Genomic DNA, 22,007 nt, shown 5'->3' on the forward strand with positions numbered 1-22,007 from the left:
TGCTGGAGGCTTGTGGTCCCGCCCACTTAATCGCCATTGGGTACTGGCCATCAGCTCTCATCTCTCATTGGGTGAGAGGAGCTGTCTATCTTCTCACAGTGCTTGACAGCTTCCGTGCACAGCGAGTGATGGTTGGTGAAAATGAGAGGTTAAAGGTGTACCGGGATTTCTTTAAATTGTCCGACTTACACTATGCAATTACTATTTTGTACAAAAGTAGGAAGTTTCTGACAAAAGCAATAGTTTCTTAATTCACTGCAAGTTAGATGCTTCTCACCATCAATGCAGTTATCCTTGTCAAACAGCTTGCTTGGGAAACAGATGGGGTTTGGGATATGAAATCTCATGACACTGAAAAAAAAACATTAGCCTTCATCTTTTAGACCTTTGATTAACCCTCAAATGGACTTCGTTTCCTGTTTACACTTCTGGTCTTAGGGGTCTATCCCCCAACAATTGATAGAGTAGGCGTAATTGTACAAAAAGATACATTTTTAAGCATACAACTAATATATCATTTTAATTTTTTTTTTACTTCTTATCTGTTTATTAATGCTGTGTTTTGGGAGATATAAAGTACTTTTGTTACGCATTTACCACACAATTCCTCAACTACACCATTAGCTTGCATAAGAAATATTGCATTTTTATGAAAAAATCACTTAAATGACGATCTAAATTTAATTTAACTTGTTTCTGGATATTGATCAAGGTTTTAAGCATAGATGTTTTAAGTATGTCATCTGCTTGTTCGAGATAAACCTACAATTAATATAGTTTAAGAAAGAAATAGTTTTGACCAGCAGAGGCAATAGAGAGCCAATCTTTTTATGTGGCCAACTGCTGGTATCACAACTTTTGTGATAGATTTTGTGAATTATTTTATATATATATATATATATATATATATATATATATATATATATATATATATATATATATATATATATATAATTAGCAGTAATAACATCACTCGTGAAAAGTCATCTCCCCCCTCTCACTCTCTGGAGTGATGATATTACTGTGCCGAGTCGAAGTGCTCCCAAGCACTTGCTGTGGTATTCCCCCATACAATATAGTTATCCACTTTACACGCTTAGAAAAGCGCAACGTTTTATTTTGTCACCGTCCTAGGTGAAGATACACTACTCATGTTACTGTATTTAAATAGGGAAAACGTGGAGGTGTTTGGTCACTTTTCTGCTTGGCCCCTATTGAATGAACTGGGCTAGTTAAGTGTGTTCAAAGTGTCTCGCGCCCCAGAGCGATTGAGTGCATGCACTGAGACAAGAGAGGTATGTATTTTATAAATACAAATGTAAATTTTTCAAAATTCCTCCATGGTTTTTGGTTTTAAGGAGGAGTTCAAAGCATATTTGGAGACAGTGAGAAGAATGAAAAGCCCTAAAGCAGTGTATTTGTACTCCTTATTGGAAGATTTTGGTTTTATAATTTGAAAAACTTCCAAGCAATACGGATGGAAATCCAAGGTTTGCCCAGTGGAATGTGGCTGCAGAGGCTTTGTGGGCAAGTCAACTATCAGGCTGCTTAAGGAACTGGGAGTGCGAGGCCAAACCCTATGGCAAACCATCAAAGCCCTCTCAGTTGCAGCAGAAGAAGCAAGCAAATGGATATGGGTGAAAAGGGGAGACCTCCAACTGGGCCCCTAATACCACCTGTGGCATGTAAGGGTTAAAAGCAGAGGGGGGCACACCTGGGACGCAAGATTCTGCCGATGAGCCCTCTGGAGGTGTCGTGGGCCTATCATTGAAACACCAGAGAAGGGGGGTGCCCACTTGATGACCCCAATTAAAACCCCCATTCTTATCCCACTAATAAACCATTACTACAGTGACAGTGATGAAATCACTCTGATGGATGCATTGTTACCACTCAGACCTAAAACCAGTCACCAATACAGAGAGGAAACCACTCCGATAGATGCATCATACCTCAGGTCTTAAACAGGGGATTGTTTCACCTAGTCCTAAAAGACAATTGATCGTCTGGATCTACCCAGTGACTGCTGTGAAGAAAGCAGCTGGCAACTAGGGAAAGACCTGGTGACAGACTGGAAAGACAGCTGCCAGGAGGGAAAGACACCAACAGGCCTGCCCCAGGTTAGCTCACTGTGGTACAGTAGGAGGGACCTGGCACTATTAAGCCCCCTTCACACAGAGATTCCGGAAAATACACGGATAATGTGACCCGGCATTTGTCCCGGGATAGTTTGATTTCGGTTCATTCACACTGCCAGTGATTTGCCGGGATCTGTGAGTGCGTTCACACACAACCCCTAAAAATCCCGGGAAGACACATGACGTCTGGATGAGACGTATAACGGACGCGTCGAAAACATGTGCACGCGCATACCTTTCCACAAAGCTGGTGAACGATCTCAACTTCAGTGCGGATAGTAAGGAGCGCGTTCCAGGACTGATCCCAGCAATCTTACTAGGTCCCCAACCCGGCATCAGTCCCAGTATCAATCCCGGGTCGTGTTTGCGTTCACACAGAAGCCGTTCTGGCAATTTCCCGGCAATTTCCCGGGATCAACGCGCTATGTAAAAGGGGCTTTAGTGTAGGCTACAGGTCCCACCCATCTCTGGTTACAAAAAGTTAAAGGAACAAAGTCACAGAGTCACCGAGAGCGGGGGAGGATGATGACTCACCGACAGACTACATGGTTACTGACCCAGGTATGAAACAGACAACAAGAATGATGATCAATAAGACACCTGAGATGACAACATCTATAAGACGCCATTGAGATGACAACACCTGCTCCAGGAATTAAGCTCCAGAGTTGTAGATGTGGCTGGACCAAGGAAACATCCTATGCAGGCCTGAGAAGACACCAAGGCTTGAAAAAGTGCTTGCTGTCAACGCAACAGGGAACTCACATTGACCGTTACTTACGTAGCAGATTGAATAAGTGAAGTTCAGCAGCAGGACCAAAACCAAAGTCTGCAGAACATCAATCCCCCTGTTCGAGAGGAAGATGAGGAGCCAAGCATAGTTGTGCCCCTCAAGCCCAACTTGCCGCAGCCTACAACTGAGAATAAGATTCAGAGGCGAAAAACACAGATCAAGTGGCCAAAATCCTGTGAGAAAAAGGAGTGGGAGACGATTGACACAGACATCAGTAACCTCTGGGGACAACTGAGGGGATCTGCAGTCAAGAAGCTGGAGTGAATGGGAGACCTGATTTACAACTATGGTACACAGTGCTTTGGGATGGCAGAAAAGAGGAAAAAACCATCACCCACCCCGACGAAGTTCAGCAGCAGTAGGTAGAACGATTAGTCAAGGAAAGAAGTCAGCTGAAAAAAACAATGGAGAAAAGCTCCAGAGGAGAAGGAGGGAATTAACCTGCTACAGGCAGAAATTAAGAACTGATTGGCAACCTTGAGGAGAGCTGAGAATCTGAGGAGGAGGCGTAAAATGAAGGAGCAAGCGAGATCTTGCAAAAAACCTTTTCACAAAGGAAAAAAGTGGCTAACTCAAAGCATCAAAGAAAGATATGGAAACTTGCCTAAAACAGAGCCACACTGACGGCCAGCGAGGCAGAGAGACAACTCTTCCACCCGATATGCCAGCGATACATTCCCCAGAACATAAACTGGACATCCAACAAGAATTGTACGCCGGGCAAGAGCTGCATCCTCCCCTGGACCCAATGGAGTCAAATACCGGCTGTATAAGAACACACCAGGGGTATTGCGCTGTTTATGGAGGCTAATGAAAGTAGTGTGGCAGAAACAAGTAATTCCAACAGCATGGAGGAGGGCAAGAGGCATCCTAATCCTGAAGGAAAAGGACTCTGTGGACATCAGCCAGTTCCGCCAAATCAGCCTCCTGAACATTGAAGGTAAAATCTTCTTCAGTGTAGTGGCTAACAGACTAACAGCCTACCTGGGAAAAAAACACTACATAGATACCATGGTGCAGAAAGCTGGGATTCCAGGCTTCTCTGGTTGCTTAGAGCACAAAAACATGATATGGAATCAAATCCAAACCACCAAAAAGAATGGAAGAGATCTCCATGTTGTGTTCTTGGATCTTGTCAAATCCTATTTTCAAGACCTGCAGCTATGCTTAACTACTAATGAGTATACCACAGAATGGCAACGTTTAGAAATCGTAATAATGGCAGGATGCACCATCTCACCTTTAGCATTCAAGGTGACTATGGAGGTCATCATTCGCGCATCCGGTGGCTAGTAGGAGGTCAGCTCAAATCTGGTCTTCGTCTCCCTCCCATCAAGGTCTATGGACGATATCACCATTCTCACCTCAACCAAGGCTTGTGCTAGGCTCCTGCTGAACAAGCTACAGGAGAACATCCAGTGGGCTCGGATGGAAATAAAGCCAGGCAAGTCCAGGAGTATTTCAGTCGTCAAGGGAAAGCTGTCGGAACAGCGGTTTTATGTGGGCAAGGAGCCTATACCAAGAGTGGCAGAGAAGCCAGTCAAGAGTCTTGGACGTTGCCCTCTAGTACCATGCCACCCTCAAGGACACAAAGCAGGTAGACCAGCTTACCATGCACGTCCTTGAGAGTTTTGACAAGACCATGCTCCCTGGCAGGCTAAAGCTGTGGTGCCTTCAATTTGGGCTACTAGGATGATGTGGCCTCTTACCATCTTTGAGGTCTCAATCTCAAAGTTAGAAAAGCTGGAGAGAGTGATCAGCTCATTTGCCAAAAAGCTCATTTGCCATCTGGATGCTTTACTATAGGACTGTGTGGAAGAGGCATTTTGGAGATTCTTGTTTCCAGCATGGTTGAAGAGTTCAAGTGCTCTAAAGTAAGGCTGGAAATGACACTAACAGAGTCCGTGATCCATGAGTTTCCCAAACAGCTCCTACTCTGAACATAACTAGTAGGGGAGTTGTAAAAATATAACTACTCCCCTAATTTATTTATTTGTTCATTTGTTTTTTATTTGTAGTATTATTACTATTATTTTTTGATGGTTCTTGGCTTAAAGTTAATTAGCCCACTGATGGGAATGTAATCTATATTGTGTTGTAATGTGTATGTAAGCCTAGGGTTGGCTCTACAATTTGAATCCAAAATGAATCAGATTCAGTTCGCGCCCCGAGTGTAAACCCTGTGATTGGTTGTAGCAAGAACGTGCTACGATTGATCAGCTCAACCTGGCCGTTATCTGATTGGCTTATGGAAACGGTAGGTGGAATCCACTTATTTGTGGATTTGTCTACACCTCGACGCTAGGAGTGTTTCATAATCTCAGATTTACAAATACACAGAAAGCGGTTCACAAATAAATGACAGGCTGTGTTGGTGGCATAAAAACATTTATATATATATATTGCAAATATAATTTTATTGATTTGTGTATTTTATAATAGTCAGGTAAAAGTGGCTCCATTCAAAACTTAGTTTGCACCAATTTATACTGCCCATCTGTGGTCTTATAAAAAAAAAAATAAATAAATAAAAAAAATCCAGCATGCAGTTGCCTACAATGATGCAATGAGAATTTTACTCAAGTTTCCTAGAGGAGGAAGTTTATGCAAGGTCTGGATGAGTCTACCAACAAGTATCATGGTGGCACTCTCCCTCCCTGTCTTTGAGACACTCTCTTCTATGAGGGAAATAAAAAATAAAAGCTATATATAAATGTTTATATATATATATATATATATAGAATTAAATTAAAAGAATGAAACCTGAAATTAGTATAAATTAAAAAAAAAATGCTCAAAATATTAATAAATACCATATTAGTATATAAAAAAATAAACTCTTGAAAGAGTACAATTGGGGGATACAATAAGACAAACCAATATATAAACTGTTTTAAGTGATATTTATATGGACAATCCAGTGCACTTTCATTTGCCAATGATTTATGCTCTGCTGTTATTTTGAAATAATTTTAAGAAGAAAAAAAATCAACAACTTCCTCAAATAAGATGCTGTTTGATGTTTTTTTAAATGCATAAGAAAAAAAGCATCTTCAAAGACCATTCCATTAAAAGTCGAATGTTGTAAAAGCCTTTTACTACTGTTTACATAAGAAAATCAAGACATTACCAAAAGTATTCAATGAACAGAAAATGAGATGGAAACACATTATGAACTGACCGAGTCAACATGAAAACACACAACAGGCCTATTCGTTTTCTACCATGAGTCATACAGTGTTTGTTACCACACATCTCGATGTTCTCACCACAATGAACATGATAAGGCTAGATCTGAACTAAACAACAGCATACAAACTGGTTTTAAATCGAACACACCAATAGAAAAGTGTTTGCAGCATGTTGCTGCACGGCAGTGATTAAGTCTTTAATTTGACAGAGAAAGAGAGGGAGAAATAAGTGATTAACTTTGGTTTGGATTGACAAAAAGACCTCATAAAACCAGTTCAACACAACTATCAGTTCTTCCACGGCATCCCAGCTCAATCTGATCTTCTATAACAGAAGCTAAAAGACTATAATGTGGAAATTACCTTCACGAGCAAATTAACAAGACACTAAATAGTCCTTAAATGGGAAACATTCGGAAATCGGTCATGATTATAGACACTTACGGCACATCATTTTAAACCTACTGATTTCAGATATTAGCGTTTGTAGCACTAAAGATGTTCCTAGTACTATTTGAATAAATCAAGCCTGGTAGGTGTGCAGTATGAAGCAACAAGCAACAAAAATATTCAAAATAATATTGTACAGAGATAATCTAGATGATGTGCAGAAGGAACAATGATGTATATTCAGCCCTGGAGATAAAGAAAATACAAGTTTTGTCTAGAGAATAACCACCTGATCAGCCACAAACTACAAAAATGCTACATATCGCTTCTTAACAGAGAAGCATGCAGAGTCTTTCAAACCAATTGACAACCAGACGGACAGATCGACAACGGATCATACTTCCAAGAGTTTTATTATCAAAAGTGGCCTATTATACTGAGAGAAAAAAAAAAAAAAAAAAAGACATCACACGTACAGAAACAGAAAAGGTGCCACATTGGACAAATGTCATCACCATCTAATCGTTTGGTGATATGTATGGAAGAGACCCAGTAAGTGTAAGAACAAAACAGACAAAAACAAGATCTAATACCAGGAGATATGAACTGCAAAAAGCTACAAAATGGGAGGGAGATGTGGTGAGCTGGCCAACAGAGAAGACAAGTGACTTCTGTCAATTCAATTGAGGAATAAAAAGAGATAAAAACAAGGTAAGTGAACGTCTTCATTTGAATTATCCAGCAATTATGAACAAATCTCCGCATTTGGTTGGGTATCAATAGTTCTTTCATCTTCTCTGATGGTCAACAATCACGATTTTACATCATTTGTTTCAGTGTACAATTAAAAAATAGTAACAATTTTATTAACAGAATAAGTATAATCACTGTATAACAGAATATCTCCCGCTAATAATCTTAAAATACAAACAAAAGCAGAAACCCTCCCATAATTGCTCACAAATCATCTTTTAATTTAAGCCTCAAAACAAAAGAAAAACAAAACAAAAAAACACAACATTCACCTTTTGGCTTTTTTTAAGCATAAACAGAAAAAAAAGAAATGTTCCCCCTGTCATCTCTGCCTCAATTTCTCTCTCTTTTTAGACGAGTTGTTATCACAAAGCTGGACTTCGCTCTCTTCCTCTACCAGAAGTCTCGGCGGTGGTAGGCATCTGGATCGCAGTACTTGGTCACCACCACTCTGTTGGCGAACTTTCTCCCCGTTAAGCCCTGCATGGCTTTCTGGGAGTCGTAGACGGATGTGAACTCCACAAAGATCTGGAAAAATAAAACAGATTGTGGGATGGGTTTGTGTAGCACTACCAGATGTTCATTGCTGAAGGGTTCAGAGTCAAAATGCTTTAACCAGCACCTACGCCCATGGTCATCACTTGAGCTGGTTCGGTATGGCTTACCTTGCCGGTTCCAGGGATATCAAGGCCATCAACAGGCCGAGGAATCTCTATGCTCTTGACCTGGCCATATTTGGAGCACTCCTCCTTGACGTCCTCCACTATTTCCTCGTACTCCTCGTCGTCCAGGAGCTCCTCTGGAGCCACCATGTTCATCAGGCACAGGACTTCGGTAGGGATGCCGCCCATCTGCATCATGGAGTTTGCCATCATCCCCGGTACTTGCAACGTCACCGGAGTCTCATTTATACTCGTCTGCAGAAAAATAAAAAGATGGCTTGAGAATCAATTCATGCAATTTAAAATAACAAACTTGTGCATCATTGCTGCATATATTTTGACAATTTCTTTTTTTTTTTTTTTGGAACATGCACAGAATGCACTACCATTCAAATGTTTGGGGTCCCATTTTATTCATTTTTTTGTTTTTTGAAGAAAAGTAATACTTCTATTCAGAAAGATTCAATTAATCAGAAGTGACAGAAATTATTTGTAAAATATCTTTACTATTTAAAATTAATGCTATACTATATTCATAAAAATTATCACAGTTTGGACAAAAATATTAAGCAGCTGTTATCAACATTGATAATAAATATTAAGCTACTGTTTTCAACATTGATACTAAATGTTTGAGTAGCAAATCAGCTTTTTTCAGCTAATTTCTGAAGGATTATGTGAAACCTGAAACTTGAGTAATGATGCTGGAAATTCACAGGAATAGATAACGATTTGAAATGGAAAACAGGCCATTTAAAAATAGAATACTTAGAATACCAAAATACGAATACGACACTGCACTTCCTTGTGAAGTCGTTTGGATGAATGGTTCTCGAAATAATCAAAATGTAAATGGACAGACAGATATATAGAGATTCCAAAGCTTCGAATATTTGATGTTCATTACTACCAAAGCTTCAAAGCTCAAAAATGGTATTCGGACCAGCCCTAAATATTAAACAAACCCAAATTTTGTACAGTAGAGTAACAAGACAATTTGTATAAAATGTCTTCAAATGAGTGAATTTCATGTTAAACTTGAGTCTTACCATTGTGGCATTCTTGGCCCCAACACTTGCCCTCTGAACCAGCAGCTTCTTATCCGCTAACTGCATACCATTCAATCCCGCAATAGCCTGAAATAAACATTAACAGATTAACTTAATCTTAGTACATGGGCTACATGTGTTAAAACCCATTGGACACAACGAAACACTAACCATGCCAACTCACCTGATCATTGATGTTAACATCCACATATTCACAGAAAGCATAGCCCTTTGAGAGGCCGGTAGCGCTGTCCTTAACCAAATTGAAGGCTTTGAGAGGTCCAAAAGAGGTTAACAACTCTTTAACCTGAATACACGGAGAAAGAAATTCAGGATTTACATTACATCTAACATAAGCAGGAAAAAGGTAAAACAAACAAACAAATACAAACATTACATTTTAAACATTTAAAGTCCCCCTGTGGTAAAAATCAAGTTTTTAATGTTGTTTATATGCCTATGTGGTGTTTTTAATATGATTTAAGACAAATCATGTGCAAATTCATAAATCAACAAAATTTCAGAGTATTTTCTTTTTAAAACCGCAGTGAACCAAAGACAGTTTCAAACGCGGTATGAAATCACTGGTGTTTCTGACGTCACAAACTACCTTGTAACCAATCACGACAACGTGTGATCGTCAACGAGTGGATCTCTAAGTAGGTGTGAGTGAGTAAAGGCGGGGATAATTTGCATTTTCAAAAAAGTGCGTATACTAAATGAGGCAAGGGTGTAGAGTTACATTTAAGCTATTCTAATGGCATGAATAAACTTTTTTATTTCAAATTTTAAATGTGTAATGTTAGTGATCAAAAATGTATTTTAAGGGATCAAATTATTGACTACAGGGGGACTTTAATTTCCCCCGAGATCCACTCATAATGTTATTAAAGTTTTTTGTGCCAAAAACATTTCAGCTATTCCCTGACCAATTTCCACCTTTTTTGCTGTGAGTTTGCTCGTGTGTCAAATATGCATATATTACCTGGTGTTCAAACAATCTGTCCTGAAATAGAAATAATCAAGGACCTTTTAAAAAAATCAACTTCAACTGCTCATTGCTCATGTTGGGAAGGATATGCAGAGAATGAAGAGCCACATGCAGCCAAGACAAGCACAAAGCTGGGCAAACCTTACAATATATTATTGTTAGCCGTTATAGTGTTTATGAATAATACAATCTGTCCTACTAGCTCATTATTTCACTATGACTTTCTCATTATTTTGTGCAGTTTAGTTTCAATAAATGTTTTTTTTTTTTGTTAGTTCCAGTAAAAGGAAGCAGTATGTTTTCATGGCACATGAGGCTCTTATGAGTTAAAGGGATAGTTCACCCAAAAATGATAAATCTGTCAGTAATTTCTCACCCTCATGTTGTTCCAACCCCGTAAGACTTTCGTTCATCTTCGAAACACAAATTAAGATATTTTTCATTAAATCTGAGAGCTGGATCACTCCTCCATAGGCTTCTTAAGGGATCGAAACTGGCCGGCCCAAAAAGTTATGAAAGACCTTGTTAAAATAGTTTGAGTGACTACAGTGGCTCAATCTTAAGTTTATCAAGCGACGAGAATACTTTCCGTGCGCAAAAAAATAAAAAAATAAAAATTTCCTTCTCTGTGGGCCTCGAGATTTCACGCAGTGTAAATGCGCAAAGCTTATGTTTTGTACGTCACACATGACCAGCATCGGCCAATAGTGAGCCTACGTATGATGTCCAAACAAGAAGCTTTGAGTAGTTTCACTACATGAAACGTCGAGGCCCATAGAGAAGGAAATGAATACTTGAATAAAGTTATTCATTGAATAAAAGTTATCATTTTTGTTTGTTTTTTGCACACAAAAACTATTCTCATCGCTTGATAAAATTAAGATTGAGCCACTGTAGTCACTTGGACTATCAGATGTCTTTCATAAATTTTTGGGCCGGCCAGTTTCGATCCCTTAAGAAGCCTATGGAGGAGTGATCCAGCTCTCAGATTTAATCAAAAATACCTTAATTTGTGTTCCGAAGATGAACGAAGGTCTTACGGGTTTGGAACAACATGAGGGTGAGTAATTACTGACAGAATTTTTATTTTTGGGTGAACTATCCCTTTAAATAGACTTTCTACCAAAAGCCAACTGTAACCAACCTGGTCGTCGTTGAGATAGTTGGGCAAACCTCCAATGAAAAGCTTGTGAATAGAGTCTGGTACAACAGTGGACACCACACCTGTGGAGCAGATGGAGAACGTTCATTAACAAGTCAATTGACTGGCAGAAGAAAAGGAAGAGAATAATAGACCGATAGACTATAATTAGAAGGTTGTAACAGACTCATTTTTCACTCAAGGTTTAAACCAAATACATTCACCTGAGAACCGAGAATGTAATACAAATGTATGCTGAAATCAGCCATTTGTAATTAAAAGTACAAAAGGAACATGCCATGTTGTAGTTTGATATCTCTGAGTAAAGAGCAAACTGTAAAGTGGTCATACCCGGCACATATACGCTGGGGTTCTCGCTCATGCCAGGTAATGGCTGATAATCATGTGGCCGGCGAATCTTTAAACTCTGCCCCTGGAAGATGATGCCATCAAACGCCATGGCCTGTGTGGTCTCATCCACTGATCGGAACTGAAGAATTAATGGGAGGAAAATTGTAAAGAACCAAGCTTGCTAATTCATAGGTAATATAAGTCAGTGTACAGGTGTTACCTACCTCAAGGAAAGCAAAGTTCTTGTCCTGGTTAATCTGGACGGCAAGAACAGGGTTTCCTGGGGCCTGAGTCAGACCGCCGAGTCTCATCTGGGCATTGAAGAAGTCCATCATGGATTCCTGAAGAAGAAAAGGTGTTACATAATGCAAAGACAATCATGCATTTAAAAAATAAAAATAAAAAAGGATGTACTGATAATAAGATGGAGATTTTTTTATGTTATGAACAATAACAATAAAATGGCAGATATTTAAGTGTATACTTTGGTTTTTCTAAATTTTTATTTAAATAGCACTAAAAATGCCTTTTGAATGCCACGAGTAAATTTAAGCAGCGCATTATACAGTATGAAATTGTTTTAGATTCATTCTAAGATTTGCCAAAGATTGTATTTATTTATTTATATAAGAGTGTTAGTCATTTATTTGTCTTTCAAGATGCAATACGTGATTTCTGAGAAACGCTGTTGAAAGTGAATCGGACCAAACGTCACAACACACTGTTGTGTCCAAGAGTGAGATTTGAAGAAAGACTGTAGAAAGGGAAAAGGCTGAGAGACATTACAAAAGATAAAAGCACAGGGGACTATCACAGGAAAAAGAAGGGTCATGATAAGGCAAGAGCTTTAGGAACCGTGTTAATATTAGAAAAGCTTTCCAGCACTGGAGAAAAAAAAAAAAACGGACGCAGAGGTTGCGTTTATGTTTCACAGAAGATATGGTGTTGTTGTAATGTTACCAATAGTAACAGGACGTTGAGTGTCATTGTTTGTCTGAAGCTGCTGGCGACAAACAACCAAATCTTGCTTGTAAATACTCTTTTTTTTTTATTCTTCCTTGTTGTTTGTGTCATCTTCACTGTTTTTTGTTTTTTCCAGGGAAGCATTATTATGTTTCTCTTCAGCTATGATACATTATGATCCACTTTTGCATTGTGTTTGTGGATTTTGGCGGCAGAGCAATGAAGAGAGGGGTGAGTTTGTTTGTGTTGATTTTACATATCAACAGTGTTTCTCAGAAAAGTGAAAATAGGGGAAGCAAGCATGTACAATTAAATATTCAATATGCTTCTGCAGAATACATCTACTTGTGCCAGTGTTCTGTGTGTAATTGTTCTCTAAAGCCCTGCAGAGTAATTCTAGTGTGTGAATAGTGTTCATTCAACACCTCTGTGATGCCAAATGGGATATTGCCAACGTAAAGTCTGCGGGCCTGGCGAGTCATCTGACTGCCCACTACAGGCACCGGGGTCGGCGTTACTGCCAGGCCGTCTGGCGTCATGGTGGGCAGCAAAGCAGTGGCAGGGATCTGACCAGCAGCTGAGGAAGAGAAAGACAGAATAATTTCATCAACAACAGAATATGCATTTATTAAATCACATTACATTGTTATTATCAGGAGATGTCTGAAAACGCCTGAACCAAAAAAATTAAAATAAAATAAAACCAAAGAATAGAGAGGGAGAGAATAAATAAGACTTGATTGGGGTGGGTACAATATGAGCAAAAAATATAAAATATTTAGTTGATACTATACCAAAAGTATATAGTGGCAAAAGAAAAAGTACAAAAGAAAAGTGATGTACAGCGTAGGAAAACATATCTTCCCCCTTTATTTATTAAGAATTTGTTAAATATTTTGTAATCATATTACATAGCTGGGCTTGGAGTCAAATTGTTTTATTTGTAACGCAATGAAACATGACAAATGGCCAGGCTTTGAAAGAAATTATGAACATGCTAAAACAAACGAGAACCAACACATTTTTTTTCTTATTTTGTTATCAATATATGCTTTTATCTGTGATCTTTTTGTTTTTCCATGCAAAAAATAAAACATGTAGCTGTAGTTTGCATTTTTTGACAAATAATTGTGTAAGATATATACCTTAACCAAGTTTAGTGTATTTTTTAGATTTCAAAATACATGTATACACACACATATATATATATATATATATATATATATATTATTTTCCCCTCATATTATAATCATTTAATCAAACTTGTAGGGTCAACAAATATCTCCTCTGTACATCACTTTTGACTGTCGCCTTGCTTTTGGCTTGCTTAATTGGGGTTATTTAATATTTAACAATATTATTGATCTGTGTTGTACTACTTTCATGTTATCACTGTGAAGCTGCTTTGATACAATCTGTATTGTGAAAAGCGCTATATAAATAAATGTGACTTGACTACTACTGTACAGCATGATATCATCATTTTATGGAAATATATAAAAAAAACCTACTCCAAATAATGAATTTAAGCCTTTTTATTTGAAAAGTCATTGATTTGGCTCTCAAATTTTCAACAAATTTCTGTGCTCCATTACAACCGGTATATCACCCACTCCTACTTGGTGAGTATAAGGAGTAGACACTGGACACAGGGTAGTCTTTTAAGCTGGCACTCACCTTGCATTGCCTTGTACTGCATAGGTGTAATATGCTCAAAGCCAGGAGGCGGTACATCCCAGTACTTCTTAATTTTCTTCTTTTTCTCCCGTTGAGGTGAACGGCTGATTTACAGGAAGGCAGAGAAAAAGAAAAAAAACAAAACAAGGTGAACTTATTTTTATCTAACTGGTATATTACATATTCAACAATATGATTACTCATTTATTTATCTAAAAGAGCCATTTCATTTAGCTAAATTATTCCTTTAAATCCAAAAGGATAGTACAATTAAAACCACAATAAAAAAAAAAAATTGTGAAATAAGAAGAATCTGAAACCATTACAGTTGGCACTAATTAAAAATATTTTACCTAGCGTAACAAGACGAGGATTTTAACGCAGAAATAAGAATTAATTCATCTCACAAACTCCTTCAAAGTCAAAACACTAGCCAGGTGGATTTGTAAGATGTAAACAAATGGGAAAAACTGAGTCAGCCCATCTGCAGTATTACCTGACGTTTTCTTGGGGATGGTTCTGAATTTGATCACTGAAATGACATTTAAGAACAGGGTTTGACATGTAGCTACTTTACAGTAGCTTAAACCACAGTACATAAACTGAATGAGGTTTAAGAGCAAGACTAACGATTTTACCGTGCACCGATTACATTCTTGATTACAGTGCACTTAAAACGAACTACTTCAATTATAAATTCAGCTTAAACTGCGTAAATCAACAAGCAAGCATAATTAAAAGGGCATGAATTGACTCGTATCGTAATAGCAACATCGATTTCAACAGGGCTCAACAATAAGAATAGATTGCAGAAAACCAGATATTTAAATATGCATGTACATCAACTGGCCCAAAGCTCTCACTCTGCACCCTCTTTATTGTTGAGCCTTGAACAATGATGACAGCCACGTCACAACATTCCCTCTCGCACCTGCGTCTATGGCGGCGGTCCTTGCTGTCGCTGCGGCGTTCCCTGCTTCTTCTCTCTCTGCTCCTCCTCTTCCTCTCTCGACTGCGGCTGCGTGAAGGGCTGCGGCGCCGGTGCCGGTTCTCTTTGTCCCGCTCTGAGACAGAAGAAACAAATGAAAAATATGAGCATCCCAAAAAATGAGACAAAGCCATAGGCTCCTGAAGCAAACCAGTAGGGATGCTCCTAACAGGATTTTTGCAGCGGATACCCACAACCCATTTCTTGTCATAATGATCGGCCGATACCAATCATTCCAGCTTTATACAAGTGATATGTACACTCTCTATTGACTCTCTAAAACGTTTTTTTTTTTTTTCCCAGCTAAAAGTAATGCCACAGATGTTGCCATGGTTATATTGTTTACAGTGATGATGTATATTGTTTTAATTGAGAATCAAATAAATAATCACAACAAATATTCTTTTTACAATAAACACTGAATTGGCCTTTAATAGCAGGGCAAAAAAAAAAAAAAAAACAATCCTGTCAACTACATCTGGGCCGAATTTTGTTGATCTCAAAGCAATCAAAAGTTTTGGCATTTGGAACCATGGTAGGCTTTTTATCAAAAATCTCTCCAAACAAGTGATCTGATTGTTTTACTGAACATACAAACTACTTACTAGGGCTGAATTCGGAATATTTTTAGAATGAAAAAGCGGTCAGAGCATTTCATTTTAATAAAAGATGCAAAGCCTGATTTGGTGTAGATTTGCTTATCGCTTCATGGGATAGTTAACCCAAAAACTCAATTTACTCATCCTCAAGTCATCCAAGGTGTATATAACATTCTTCTTTTGGACAAATACAATCGGAGTTATATAAAAAAATATATACATCATGATTCTTCCAAGCTTTATAATGGCAGTGAATGGCCGTTTCAGATTTGAAGTCCATCAAAGTGCATCCATCCATCCATGATCCCCCAGAGCAGTGAGGAGAACCTTTATCATGGATGGATGTACTTTGATGGACCTCAAAACTGAAACTGAAAAACTCATTGTATTCCTGTGAAAGAATGTCATATACACCTAGTATGGCTTGAGGGTGAGTAAATCATGGGGTAATTTTCATTTTTGGGTAAAAAATCCCTTTAGGACAATACAGTACTTTTATCTTCTAACATTAAGTATTACCTTTAGAATGAATTTTGTTTGTAATATTTAAGAAAGAAATTCGAATTTAGCTTCTCAGCCATTTTGACAGCCCTACTACTTAAACGTGTAAATGCCACAATAAAGCATAAAAAATTATAACTACATAGATTAAGTAACAAATAATGAGATCCTGGTGGATGACTGATGATCTCCCAGTGGTGTTTTAGCTGTGCGCTCCTATTCTATGGCGCATGGTAAATTAAGGCCTGTGAATTAAACCAATCCAAACACGCTCCAGCTGTAAAACAGTGTCCGATTGGTCTCCTCTACACATCATCCCTACCCACTATACCCTCCCACCATGCCCGAGATCCAGCTTCCATTGGTTGAACTTTCATCATGATGGCGATGCAAATAGATCACGGAAGTCCTATAGCTTTAGCCGAGCAGCATGTCAAGTCACTCAGTGAGGATTTTATCAAGAATGACGCATCATGCTATGAATAAAGGCCTGTTCACACCAGGACGAATTTCGCGTGTTTAACGCCTCGTGACTAAACAAAGGGCGCCAATGTGAGTGTGCACTAGGGCTGCAACGATTAGTCGACATTGATAATAAAAAATTGTCAACAAATATGGCGCTTTGGCGCTAGAGTGTAATGCAGCCCTTTACAAATCCAAGTGTGGTAAAAGAAAAAACAGAGCGAATTATGACGGAGTACAAACGAATCCGAACTAGCAAGGTTTTTACAAAACTTAAAACCAACAATGCTGTCTTGTGCAATCCATGCAAGGCAGAACTTGCTTTTCACGGCAGCACCACATGCATGTTGGAGCACTTAAAGAAAAAACATCCAAAAGAGGAGCCGGTGAGAACTGAGGCCCCGTCCACACTACTGCGTTTTCGTTTAAAAACGGAGAATTAAAACGAATACGATCTCCGTCCACACCAGCGTTTTATCTGCGTATTATAAACGATCTCCGTCCACATTAAAACGACTGAAAACGCGGATCACGTGACCATTCACCAACACTGGGCATGCGCGTGCCGGTGTAAACAGTAAATGACGAATCAGGGAAGGATACGTCATGACTGATAACACCCAATCATAGAGCCAAGCGTCAGCATTTCTGAAGTTCTCCGTTTTGTATGGTTTGGTCCCGTCCACACTAAAACGCCCTCGGGAGATTCAAAACGCAAAACGCAGCTCCAGCGTTTCTAAACTTCTCCGTTTTAGGTCTTCGTTTTTCCCGTTTTAGTGTGGACGGGAGGTGCAAACGTAGCAAAAGGTCTCCGTTTTTAAACGAAAACGCAGTAGTGTGGACGGGGCCTGAGTGTTCTCCAGCTGGAGCCAACTAACTGTAGTGGTAACGCATCTCTTTATTAGATCATGCAATACTATTAATAGTAATAATATCATCAATAATAATATAATTACAGTAATGTAATGATTTATTTTGCATAGAATAAAGCTTGATTGAGCTTAGGAGTCAGGGCTGTTTTATTATTGTAACACTATTTGGTATTATAGTCTTATTACTTGCCTGTATTTTGTTCCATAATCATGAAGACTTACAAAAGAAGATATTAGGAATAATATAATAGCAGTTACTTTCTCTTTTTTTTTATTCTGTAAATTAAAAGGTGAATGAGAACATCTCTGTCAGCTCAATTCTCATGTAAAAAAAAACTATTGTAATTTTATATCCATAATAATGGTTTGCAGAGTAATATTTTACCCTTTTTGTGTCCTGAAGTAATGACCCTTTTTTCTGTTTCAGTTCTATGAAAAGCAGTGGGGTTATTAAACAATGCTTAGAGCCCATTTGTGTGTGATTTAAGTTAAACTTAAAGAGAATAACCTGTTTAGTTGGCTCTAAGTTCATTAAAACCACTATTTCAAAAGCTGAACTGATTTTCTTTTTTTATATTAGAACTCAATTAACTCAATTATTATATTATTAATGTTTTAACTAATTGAAAAAAAGCTGAATAATTGTTCCAAACTTAATGATTTGCTGGCAAAATAATCGATTAGTCGATTAATCGTTCTAATAATCGTTAAATTCATCGATCATCAAAATAATCGTTTGTTGCAGCTCTAGTGTGCACACCGACGCGTAAAAGCGTCATTAAAAAAAAAAAAAAAAAAAAAAAAAAAAAACACCATGGTTTCAGTTTTAGTTTGACGCACAGCGTCAAAAACTATTCAACCAATGAGATTGGCGCTTCTGAAGTTACAGTAAAACACAACTTGGGGGCGCTCAAACACAAAATGGTCTTGCCGAGGCAAGATGAATGTAGAGCTGCTCTTCTCGTTGGTGCTGTGAATTTGCATGTTCACTCGCTCATCGTCAGCGAAAATCGATTGGGTGTGAACACAAAAAACGAAGAATGCGCGCTGATATTCGTCCCGGTCTGTACAGGCCTTAAAGATGTGATTCACAAGATTCACAAATTTACAAAGCAAAATAAAAAAAGAAGGCACAAAAGTCTAATCAGTATACTGTTGACACATGCGAATCGGCAGCAATTTTCATATGAATACTTATAGTTTGTTCACGAATTGATTACTAGTTTGATTACTGATTGGTCGCTAATTGAGACCTATTCATAAAATTTTGATCGGTCGGCCAAATTTTGTGACTCCCGATCGAGTCAAAGTATGGAAAGAGGAAGGAACAAGAAGAGAAAGCCCATTCCAGCTGCAGAATGAAAGATTTGACACACTATTATGTAGAGTTTCACAGTGAGTATCTAGGGGAAAAAGGAAGATTAGAGGTAAAGGAAAGAGACAGGTTGTGTGTGCTTTTCTGCACCTCATTATTGGATACCCACCATGACCGTTTAGACTGTCACCTGTGCGGAAGAAACAAGAGGGGTTACAAAAGGGAAAACAAAAGTTATTGCAACTCAATTTTACTTACAAACAGAATACAGTGTGTGGAGCTGTAAAATTGATTAATCGCGATCAATCGCATCTAACATAAAAGTCAGTGTTTACAATATATGTGTGTATTATTTTATTATCTCCATGGATAAACTTAGGTTATTAAAACCAGTTAATTATTGACAATAAGTTTAATCAATTGTGCATTTTAATTATAGACACTCATGGTTGAGTTTGTTACAGTGTTTTTATTTTTAAGAGCATCAACCTGTATTTATATTTTCTGTATGCAAATATGCTTAAGCAGAGTCATTTAGATTGGATTCTGAAAGTTGTGGTCCAGCTTAACCATATTTGCATACAGAGATTATAAATACAGGTTAACGCTCTAAAACATACCTTGAATGTGTACAATTAATGCACATTGATTAAACTCATTGTCAATAATTAACAGGTTTTAATTACCCAAGTTTACACACAAATATGTGTGTGTGTGTATATATGCACACAGACATGCACACACAAAAATATACACTATATATATATATATATATGAAGGGCTGGGCAACGATTAATTGCATCCAAAATAAAAGTGTGTATAATTTCGCATCTATAAATACCCACACATGCATGTATATATTTAAACATAATTTATATTAAATATAAATATTAATATTGTATATGTTAATAACACATTTTTCTTAAATATATACATGCACGTGTGTGAATTTTTTTTTATACAAAATAATTACAAACAGTACAAACACACATATATTATGTAAACACAAACTTTTATTTTGGATGCGATTAATCATTGCCCAGCCCTAATATATATATATATATATATATATATATATATATATATATAACATACACATATATTATGTAATGTAAACATACTTTTATGTTAAATGTGATTAATCGTCATTAATCGATTTTACAGCCCTAACAGAATGTGTCAATTGTGACAGGTGATCTGACAACCATGTAGACTAGAAATGATACAAAACCTGCAGTTACAAGCTGATCATAAGTTATATATAAAACAATAAATTCAAAGCTTTTAATGAGATGCCAATTCTGGGACAATCACCACAATAAATTCAAGTAAGCTCTGAGCTGCTGATTTCAAATATAAAACTTTCTCAGCAGTTATTGTAGAGGTGTGTGTGTGTTTTTTATATTATTATTATGATTTTAAAATTCATGTACTACATTAGTAAGACTTAAAGCATGCAATGGAACTTGCAAGTGTTTTTTTTTTCTTAACTATTGTGAGATCTGAAATGGCTTCATGAAAATGTTTAGGTCTGGACTTGATTCTCGTGTGACAGGTGGTCCCGCCCTCGCACCAGTAAACACGTCATCAGAAAACCGATGTCGTTTCAAGTGGGAGGGGGGATGTTGCTAATTTGATAAAAGATTACATGGGCTCACGAATTAAAAAAAAAAAAAAAAAGAAATGCTATGCATGGATAAATAATTTATAACACTGCAATATTCCATACATTTTATTTCATGTTGACTAAGTACATTGAACTTTTCTTGACACATTTTTATCCAAACAAAGGGAGTTGTTTCACCAAATACAGAATAAAATAAACAGTATCATGTGAGTAAATATAAACAATTATCAAATGTTTATGCATATCTACAGCATTCTAGATCTATTTTCTTCAATAAAGCATGAAAAAAAAATGTTTCAAGTGCTGAGTGCGTTTAATTACCGTAAGCATCAATAGGTTTTGTTATTAAGATAATATGATGCTATGCAAGTGATTACCGTTCAAGGCAGGCAGTGGTGCACATTTATACTCACCTTGTTTGTTTTCAGATAGCTGTCTCTCGAATTCATCAAAATCAGACATCCTGGTGTTTTGATCTAACCCAGACTCTGAAACTTCAGTTAACACGCTCTTTCGCTTTTAAATAGCCCTCTCTTTGTCACACGCAATTTCAAGGGACGGACTATAAAAATGCAGATGTTTTAAAATGTCACACCAGCATATATAGTTTCCAAAAATGCACTTAAATTCGTGGAGAGAAAAATACACGCTTTGCTTTAGAGGGTTGTTAGCTGCTAATGCTAACTCGAACCACCGCAGGGTGAAAATGGAAGGCTCGGGTCGGCAATACAGATGATTAAACTCTTTAGCTAGTAATATTTGCTCTTTTAGACAGTCTCTTTGATAGTCAAATGCTGTAAGTTGTCATTATTAACTGTGTTGAAGTCTAACCCGTCTCGGCTGAGGAAGCTAACCGCTCATTCCGCGTTGGCGGATGCTGATCGTTTCTTCACAGACCGTAAAGTCACTCTGAATAAGGGAAATGAAGCTGTGCGCCCCTATTGACCAGGAGTAAAAGTTGTTTTATTTCCATTTTCATTCCAACCTCCATCAATCTTCCACTTTGCAGTTTAGCTTGGTAACCAACAGTCCTGTTTTCACGTCCTGTCCTGGTTGTTTTTAATAAAGTGATGAAAATGTCCAGGTTTTCAAAAAACCGCTGGGAAAGATCAGCTCTACAGCAAAATATAGATGAGAAAACAAGGAGGATGAGGAAGAAAATCAGGATTTATATCTTTTATCTATAATTTGTATTATTTATATATTTATTTTCTAATACAGAAGAGACATTATTTCTATCATTATTTTTAAACCAGTTATGAAACATGTTGAGTAACCTCCGAGAAGCCTATCTGAATTTGTGTCTTGTAATATAACAACGTTCTATCCATACAGAGGAGGCATAGTCTACTTTAAATGTGAAATTATTAAGGTATCTCGGAGTAAACTTCCAGTATCACTTGAGAATCTGCTTTGCCGGGCCGATTGTCCTGGTTTTTGGTAATCAAAATATGGTCACCCTGGTTTAGCTTTGATTATATAGACGTGCAATTTTCTCTTTAAAAAGAGTGAAGGCTACTTCTTGCTGTAAATGACTATAAGAT

At 37.6% G+C, this 22,007-nt stretch overlaps 1 protein-coding gene across 7 annotated transcripts; it reads right to left on the minus strand.

The window, feature by feature from the left end:
* Nucleotides 1-6,011: 6,011 nt before the first annotated feature.
* u2af2b (U2 small nuclear RNA auxiliary factor 2b) lies at nucleotides 6,012-21,361 on the minus strand. Of its 7 annotated transcripts, XM_039652113.2 has the most exons (14): nucleotides 20,877-21,361; nucleotides 19,006-19,026; nucleotides 15,031-15,163; nucleotides 14,596-14,631; nucleotides 14,100-14,203; nucleotides 12,848-12,999; nucleotides 11,684-11,800; nucleotides 11,460-11,598; nucleotides 11,112-11,191; nucleotides 9,962-9,982; nucleotides 9,161-9,283; nucleotides 8,977-9,063; nucleotides 7,931-8,182; nucleotides 6,012-7,793 (listed from the first exon to the last, which is right to left on the minus strand). In XM_039652113.2, exons 1-14 carry the CDS (start codon nucleotides 20,923-20,925, stop codon nucleotides 7,659-7,661), a joined length of 1,449 nt encoding a protein of 482 aa, XP_039508047.1. In that variant the 5' UTR covers nucleotides 20,926-21,361; the 3' UTR covers nucleotides 6,012-7,658. The 7 variants fall into 7 exon arrangements, with proteins under 7 accessions (XP_039508047.1, XP_039508049.1, XP_039508050.1 ...); XM_039652115.2 differs by lacking the exon at nucleotides 19,006-19,026; XM_039652116.2 differs by lacking the exon at nucleotides 14,596-14,631.
* Nucleotides 21,362-22,007: the final 646 nt, after the last annotated feature.

Source organism: Pimephales promelas, chromosome 18, assembly GCF_988280905.1.
Source record: "Pimephales promelas chromosome 18, fPimPro1.hap1.1, whole genome shotgun sequence".
Lineage (NCBI taxonomy): Eukaryota > Metazoa > Chordata > Actinopteri > Cypriniformes > Leuciscidae > Pimephales > Pimephales promelas.